The following is a 9094-nucleotide window of genomic DNA, read 5'->3' as shown; positions in this document are numbered from 1 at the left end:
TGAGATTCTTGCGGATGCATAGTACAGGTGGTTGAGATCTGTAATATCAACATCATTAGCTGAAATTATATCCTTAAGTGCAAGGCGGATTTTACCAATTATTTTCAGGTTTTGGTTAGAATTGCGAATTTTGGGGAGAGTGTCACGTTCATTCATTATTATTATTATTATTATTATTATTATTATTATTATTATTATTATTCTGCTGAAGTTGACTTTGCCTTTCATCCTTTAGGATCAATGAGATAAGTACCAGTTATGTACTGGGGTCGATGTGATCAACTAGCCCCTCCACCCAAAATTTCAGGCTTTGTGCTTATAGTAGAAAGGATTATTATTATTGTTATTCCGCGGAGTTGACTTTGCCTATCGAGGTCAATAAAATAAGTACCAGTTGAGTACTGGAGTCGATGTAATTGACTTATCCCCGTCCCCAAAATTGCTGGGCTTGCTATCTGCAACCTACAGTACCATGCTATCTGTTCTTTTTAACTATGTAATACTTTCCTGATGATTCTGGCCAAGGAGGCAAATTTTTCACAATAGCTCTACTAGGCACTCTATTACCATTTCCTTTATAATTCTTCCTGATGCCTTCTGATACTGTCCCTAAGGACCCAACAAAAATAATTGGCACTATCTTCACCTTATTCATTTTCCATAGTCTTGTATTTAAGAGGATTGTATATGTCTATTTTTTCACCTTCCTTCTTCACTATTCATGGGTCAAAAGGGCACACAACATCAATTATAGAGCACGTGTGGTTCACCTTGTCTACCACCACTGGGTTCAGCTTGTTGTGCACCTGGTATGTTTGGATTGGGAAATCTCACAGGATTTTGCAAGTCTCTGACTCAGCCACTCTCTGTGGCTTGTGTTCATACCACATGTTGCCTCTTTCTAAACCCCAATTTTCACAGTTTCCAATGCAGCACTTTTACTTGTATAAATTTACCACAATGGAGACATTTGCTCATTTCTAAGGTTGACCCTCCAATTTGTGGCAAAAGCTTGGTCTTGCACTGCCAGTACAGTGCTCTCAGTTTCTTTTTTCAGTGTTCCTTTCTTTGACCAGTCCTGCATATGTTCTCCAGCAATTTCAGTTGCGGTTACATGGAATTTATTGTGTGGTCCCTTTTTTGCATAGTGCTTCTTCATGTCCTTGTTTTGTTCTTTTCTGCCCTCATCACTAACTACCACTAACAAGGTTTCCTCACTTTGGGTTAGATATCTCAGCAAGTTCCCATGTTCAATATGCACACAGTCCACATTTATTAGTCCCCTTCCTCCATTCTCTTCAATGTCTGCACCTTGATGATGAACTCCATGCATGGTTAGGAACTTTCTTGCTTTCCTGCCCAGCTCTTTTAGTTCATCCTCTGTCCACTTCAGAATTCCAGTTTCATACCAAACCTCTGTAATTGCATGTGAATCTGCTGCCAAATTTATGCTATTAGCATCCAGCCTTAATTCAAATATCTTTCTCAATCACTGTAGATACTTTTTCTTTGTCTTTTCTTCATATCATTATGCTTATTTCCATCTGCTGCAAGTATTCCCAAAGAGTCCTATTTCATCCCATTTTGATTTCATGCATTGCAGTTTCTGGATGATGACTGGGCTTGTACCATTCAACCACATAGCACCTGCCAGGAAAAAAACCTTTACCTTTGGTTCCAGCTTCATTCACACTATTATTTGATACATTTGTATAGGACATTTTCACTCAATATTGAGTTTTGTGCTTTAAGGTTAGCCACCAACCAGTATTTTTATTGAGAAAGATTGTCAACCATGACTGACGGGCTCTTACTAACCATAAGTTATTCCCATTCTCATTTCTGAGTGTTGGGGAGCATGGACACTTACTATTCTTATGATGTCCATGATTCTCACTGGGAAATAGATGATATCGGTTGGTCCCATATCCTCATCCAAACATTACTCAGAAACTGGCTATGAAGTTTTATCGTCAGTCATAGAGTATCAGAAAAAAATGCTTTGCAATATTTGTTCTAATTCTTTACATTCTGAGTTTAAATCCCATAGAATTTGATAAAATAAGGTACCCACCAATATTACTATGCCTAAATTAGAAACAATTGTTGTTGATCTTTCACCTATGTTAAAAACAATTATTATTATTATTCATTAGAGAAATCATTTTATCATTATTTAAAAAATTTGTATATTTATGTTGTACTTATGTGTTCTTATGATGGTATTTGTATTAGGAGTATGTATGTCTTACTCTAAGAATATTTATATTTGTATAGTGTGATGTAGTGTTTTTGTTGTCTTTGATTGATTATTATCATCATCATGCAACATCAAATATGCCAAATATCTTTATTCTTTTTTATGAAGTAAAAGGAAAGAAATCTATAGAATTGGTAAGAAAGTACAGAAGGAAGTTGGAGATGTTACTATTTTAGTCAACAATGCCGGTGTTGTGATTGGGAAAAGTTTTTTGGAATGTCCAGATGAAGAAATTGAAAATTCCTTTCAAGTAAATACGCTTGCTTACTTTTGGGTAAGTTATACAACCTCCTTTATCAAACTTTTTTTTGTTTTTATTATATGTTCTTAGTTGTCCTTCCATTATTTGTGTCACATGATCATGGATTTTAGAGATGTTTTTCAGCTTGCCACCCTGCACAACTCACTGACAAGCTCCCCTCCTCCCTGTCATGAGAAGAGATGGAAGAAAGGGAGACTTGAAAGACTTCTCTAATCTAAAGGTACACTAAAACAGGAATGTTGGTGATTTGCAACACCATTTCTAAAACTTTATTCAGTTAACTATTGCTATACTCCTTTCTTTGTAATCAAAAGTATTATGTTTCATATTAAAATATATATCAGTAATAACATGCATACACTTGCACATGACACCAAATGACACACTATGCATACCAAAGAAGCATGAACAACACTGCACCCTGAGTGTACATTGCAGATAGCTGAAGCTATTATTCTACCTATAAATGCATTCTTTGATTACTTTAGACTTTAGAGCTATTTCCCCTGGTATCTTCCTAGGAAGCAGGCCTGAGGAAATAGTATGGAGGACTCCCAAGGAGGCTGTTCTTTATGCAGCTGTTCTCAGCTGTATGAATCACATGACCATACTAGCACAGTCTTCTCTTTTGCACACTACATCTGATTCTTCTTATACCCAATTTTTCTCTCAACATATTCACACTTTGTTGTACATACACACTGACATTGCACATCCAGGAGAGCATGCTAGATTCATTTTTTTCAAGGCTTCACAGCCCATCTTTCACTACTGTGTAACATAGCTTGTTCATTCACAAGCATAATACAACCTGCCTTTTACTTAGGGGTGATAGTTCTGTCAACTTTCCCCAGTCAGTTCTTTTTCTAGTATCTATGTTTTTAGAGCATCTTCGTCCATTGCTAATTTGGACACCTAAGTAATAAAAACTATCTACTACCTCTAAGAATCCTCCTGGACATGTGAGGAAATCTATTTCCTATGTGGTGTTTATTGTTCCTGCATATTTACCATATATAAAAACTACTTTCTCTGTTAACCTTCCTGTGGTTCCACTGCACTTCTTACATGTCTGTAGCTAAAACGGCATACACTTTATGGAATTTCTTCCTACACCTTTCCTACATATGAGGCAGAGCCATTTCCTTGAAGAGGTTAATAATCTGTCTGCTTTCTTGCTTACTAGGTCTGTAGGCTTTGCTATGTCAACACTTAGGTCCTTCGATTCCAAGGTTTGGTTCCACACCTGAAATTTCTTCTCTAATTCTACTAATTATAGATTCAGCATAGAGGAGCTCCCATGGACACCCAAACTTAAATTCCTGTTATGGCCTGGAGGACTATGATAAATAAAAGGGGGCTGAGAAATAAATGTATATATTGGGTCATCCTATAAATAATGCAGTTTTCTTATATACTTCTTTTATTTTTCAAAACTAAGATAAACATAATTCTTTTTTAATCTAAAATATACTCTCCTTCATTTTCTACAATGCTCTTCCATCTATCTGGTAGCCTTGCAAGGCCCCTCTTCCAAAATTCACTTGTCCATGATGAAAAATACTCCTCTAGTACTGTTCTGACCTTGTCTACAGAATTCACATTTTTTCTGTTCAAATGATTTCAAAGACTGCAGAATGATAATCAGATGGGGAAATGTCCAGTGAATAGGGTGAGTGGGGCATTGCTTCCCATTCAAACTGCTCCAGCTTTTGGAATGTCATCCTCGCTGTATGTGGCCAAGCATTATCCTGATGGAAGAACACTTTTAATCTTGAAAGTAAAGAGGGTTGTTTTTCTTCTAGTACTGACTTGAACGACTGTTTGAATGACTATATCCAAGCTTCTCTCCTAGTTCCTCAACAGTTATGATGAGATTTTGTTCCACCAGTGTTTGCAGGATGTCCTCGTCAAGCTCTATAGATCTTCCAGGATGAGGCTCATCTTCTAGGCTGTAGTTTCTGGCTCGGAATTTCTGGAACCACCGTTGACTCTGGCTTAGGCTTATCGTCCGATCCCCATATACTGCATTAATATTCCTCACACTTTCCATTCTGCCTTTATTGAACTCATAAAGTAAAATATGCTGAATATGCTCCTTTGTCACTGCCATTATAGCTTTAAAAAAATGACTGTTAAAATAGAACTCCACTCTTCAACACTTGCATTAAGAATAAGTACAAGGTAAAATTGCTACCTGCTTTTCTAGCAAGTTGATGCAGGTAGTTTATCCTGTCCCCCTCTGACTTTTAGTTCATGCAATTGAATAAACCACATTATTTATGGGATGATCCAATATATACATATGCGTGTGTGTGTAAACTATTTTTACTTATAAAATGGCCACCTTTCTGTTAGCCAAGCCTACACATAGCATGCTACGACAGCTATCCTACTAAAGCACTACATCCTTCTGCTGTCTCTGCTCCTCCTTGTTTACTATATACTAGTCCATCAGAACCAACTCAATGAATTTGCTTTTACTCTTATCTCATTCTCCACATTTTATGCCAAATACCCATCCTTCCTTTTCTATAGTTGCTTTCCTCCTCACACATGGCCCCACCTCTTTAACTATTGACATTTATAAGGCCAAATTATTTACATAGGGCAATTAGAGCAACTAGGGCAGTCTAGGGCAACCTGAAAGTTGTCTTCTTCTCCTCAACTCACTAATAAAATGTACATGCACACATGTAGGTGCAGATGTGGGTGTGTTGTAAAATGCTTGCTTCCCATGGTTCTGGGTTCAGTACAACTGAGTGGCACATTGGGCAAGTGTTTTATACTATTGCCCCAAGCCAAGCAAAGCCTTGTGAGTGGATTTGATAGATAGAAACTTAAAGAAGCCTGTTATAACTTGTCAAGCCAAGTGAGATCATAGTTGTAGCCAATGCTGGTGTCACATAACTGGCATTTGTGCTAGTGGCATGTAAAAAGTACCCACTACACTCTTGGAGTTGTTGGTGTTAGGAAGGGCATCCAACTGTAGAAATTAGACTGAAACCTGGTGCAACTCCACAGTTTACCAGTTTTCAGTCAAACCGTTCAACCCATGCCTGCATGGAAAATGGATGTTAAACAATGATGATGATGATGATACGTATATATCTGTGTGTCTTGATAACTGGTATTGGTTTGTTTATGTCTCCATAACTTTGTGGTTTGGCAAAAGAGACTGATAAGATAAGTACCAGGCTTAAAAACAAAAAAGAAATAATAAGTACCAGGGTTGATGTATTTGACTAAACCTTTCAAAGCAGTGCCCCATCATAGCTGCAGTCCAATGACTGAAACAAGTAAAAGATAAGAGACAAAAGATATGTATACATGTATGTGCTGCATATTTTCAAGGTTATCACAGCAACAAATCAACTCACATATCATAACTTGTGTACAAATGTTAAGGGTGCATTTTCTAAAATCCCAAACTGACCCTAGGACCATCAACTCAACTAAGTTAGAATTGACTATGGTTAGAAAACTAATTTAAACATCATTTTAACATAGCACTTATGTTTACTTGAGTGGCTTACCACTAACTGTTTTATTATATTCCAGTCAACGTGGTATAATCTAATTAGGACAATGCGTGACTAATCAAATGTTTAGAATAATAAGTAGCTTTACATTACTTATCTTATTAACCTACTTAGATTGTAGTATATTTACATTTTCAAAATGTTATATTATTGTACATGCACACACACATAGATGTACACATATATAAACATTTTTATCCTTTACACATTATTATTAGCACTAAGTTCATAGCAAGCCAAATTTGTGACACAACTTTGATTTTCTTTTGGATAATTGCACAAACATCACAACTTTCCTTTAAAATTTTCAACTTTATGCTTAAATAAGAAACAAATGTCAGATATATTTATCTCAATCAAGTGTGATATGCAGTTAAGCATCACATCTTTATTCCCTGATATTAGATGTTATGTACATCAGTTTGAGACTAAAAGAGCAACAAACCACTGATAGAGCTCATATCTATTTGTTGCTAGGTGACTACATTATTAATTATACTACAAAGCAATTCCATCTCTTCAAACTAGATGTTTTACAATCTTGGTATTTTGACTTTTGGCCTCACAATAATTAGATCATGGGTTTTGTTCCTGCATCAGGTGGTGCATCATTTCAGGTTGCTCCAATTCACTCACCTGAATATGAATGTCAACAAGAACAGCAACAGCTGGGAGTTAGCCCTGTGATGGACTAGTGTCCTGTTCGAGGAAGTTTCTTGTGCTGTCAGTCACTTAAATGACCTCCAAACCAGGATAATCTCTGGCTAATGAGCCGATAGGCATGAGACTGACTTTATCTTCATTAATAATAAAATTTATTTTCAGCATAGGGTAAGATAATTTAATCTCCACAAAATAATTATCTAGTGGATGTATATTATTAATGTAATTTCCTCCTAGCTTAAAAATAATTGTTCCTAGTTTAAATCCAGTCTTGTATTATATAAATGTTAAAAAAATTTAACCATCAGTGATCATTTATTATAATTTTATTAACACATATTAAATGTTAGTCTCTTTCTCTGTTTTTCTTTATTGAATGACGTCCTTCCATGGAACCCTTTTCACATTTAAATCTCATGTAATATGTCAATCTTTTTCATTCAGTTTCTCTGTATACTTTGTTTGCTGACAGACTATAAAAGTATTTCTACCAAAAATGATTGAGAAAAACTATGGGCATATTGTGAACATGTCAAGTTCTTTGGGCCTAACAGGAATAAATAAGTTAACTGATTATTGCTCCACAAAATTTGCTGTGGTTGGCTTCAACGAAGTCTTAAGCTATGAACTTCAACATGACCAGTATGATGGCATTAAGACTACCCTGATATGCCCACAGTGTGTCAAAACACGTATGTTTGAAGGTTGTAAATTAAGGTAAGGAAACATCTATTAATATTTTGATTTATAAAAATATGAGATTATATACGTGTGTATGTGTGTGTGTGTGTTGCTGTTGTTATTGTTGATGTCATATGAATTTAGAAACTTTGAGAGGAAGTGAAAAAGTGAAATAATTCCTTTTTGGAATATCTATATGTATGTATCTGTATATAGTTGTTTAAGAATCCATAGATCAGAAAAAATATGCACTTGTATATTTGTCAATAGAGTGGATATATTAACTGAAGTGTACAATGTTATATATCCACTATGACTGACCTTATCAATTGGTTTTATGCTGGATATTTGACCATATGTTAGATAGCAGCCCAGTTACATAATATTGCATGTTCATCAGAGCTTGCGGGTATGGAAAAAAGATATGGTGACTTTTTTTTTTTTTTGGAGGTGAAAAACCACATCCAATTTGTGAGCACTCTGAATAAAGACAATACAAACTAAACAAGGATTATATTGAGAGTTACGTCTCTTGGCTCCAAAACAAAGAGTTTAAACAAAACATACACAAATGAAAATAGAGACACATGCCCCCCCCCCCATTTCCTCTCCATAAAACCTTACACATATTATCCCTACACACATTTTCAGAAAACTCTTGTAGACATACATCTCAGAGACCCTTGGGGCCAAAGGACAAAACTCTTGATACAACCCTTCAATTTGTTTCATCTGTTTTCACGGCACCTACAAACCAGATGTGGTTTTCACCTCCTATAGCGGAGAATAGTCACCATATTTTTTTTCATACTGGCTAGCTCTGACAAGCATGTGGTATTATGTAACTGTGTTGTTATCTCACATCTGGTTTAATACCCAATGTGAAGCCAACTGGTAAGACTGGCCATAACGGATATATAATCTATACTATATATTAAACAGAGATGTGTGTGTAATCGCTTATCACATGAAAACGGCTTCACTATTTACTTCCATACTTGTGATGCATGAATAATTTGATCTCAGATAAATCTTAGGCTTTTCATTTGATTTTTTTAAATTAAAAATAAATAATATTGATTTATATTTATGATTCACTTCTTTAAAAAGGTTCCTCAATGTCAACTTCCGGTATTGACGTAACAACGGCTTACATACTTGTGATGCAATGTCAACTTCCGGTATTGCACGCGCGCATACACACGTGTGTCTTTGTAAATATGTTTGTATACATTTATGTAAGTGTGTGTTTGTAACAGACAGAGTGTGAGTGAGTTAAGGGGTGTGTTGTCATATGCATCCATCATTTTTGGATGTATGTGTGCCTGTGAGTGTGTGTGTGAGACAGAGTGAGAGCAGTGTGTATGTAGTATTTACTCTCTCTCTCTCTCATACACACTCACACACAAAGATGTATGCATATTTATGCATGTACGTATACATGACAACAAACCTCTCTCTCTCTCTCTCTCTCTTTGCCACACACACACACACACACGTCCATTTCATCTGATGTGTAATACTGTGTGTGTGTGTGCGTGGGGGGTTCCACAATCGCCATTTATTTCAATTACTCTTGTGTGGATATTCACATAAATCATTTCTTTCATTTAATCCCCATTTTAATTTTCGTAAAAGTTTCCAAGTACCATCATCATCATCGTTTAACGTCTGCTTTCCATGCTA

General features: G+C 35.9%; 1 protein-coding gene across 7 annotated transcripts in view; it reads left to right on the top strand.

Moving 5' to 3' along the window:
* LOC106882308 (epidermal retinol dehydrogenase 2) overlaps positions 1-9094 on the top strand; it is a 45501-nt gene that overhangs the window by 12670 nt on the left and 23737 nt on the right. For all 7 annotated transcript variants that reach the window (XR_001410981.2, XR_001410980.2, XR_008263695.1 and 4 more), the window contains exons 2-3: positions 2369-2534; positions 7200-7444. Coding sequence is in view for 4 of the 7 variants with exons in the window: in XM_014932940.2 (XP_014788426.1) it covers positions 2369-2534; positions 7200-7444 (411 nt within the window). In the remaining 3 variants the exon portion in view is untranslated. The remainder of the gene's footprint in view (positions 1-2368; positions 2535-7199; positions 7445-9094) is intronic.

This window comes from Octopus bimaculoides, chromosome 3, assembly GCF_001194135.2.
Source record: "Octopus bimaculoides isolate UCB-OBI-ISO-001 chromosome 3, ASM119413v2, whole genome shotgun sequence".
Taxonomy (NCBI): domain Eukaryota; kingdom Metazoa; phylum Mollusca; class Cephalopoda; order Octopoda; family Octopodidae; genus Octopus; species Octopus bimaculoides.
Note: the sequence above shows the minus strand (reverse complement) of the source record. Positions and strands in the feature narration are given on the sequence as shown.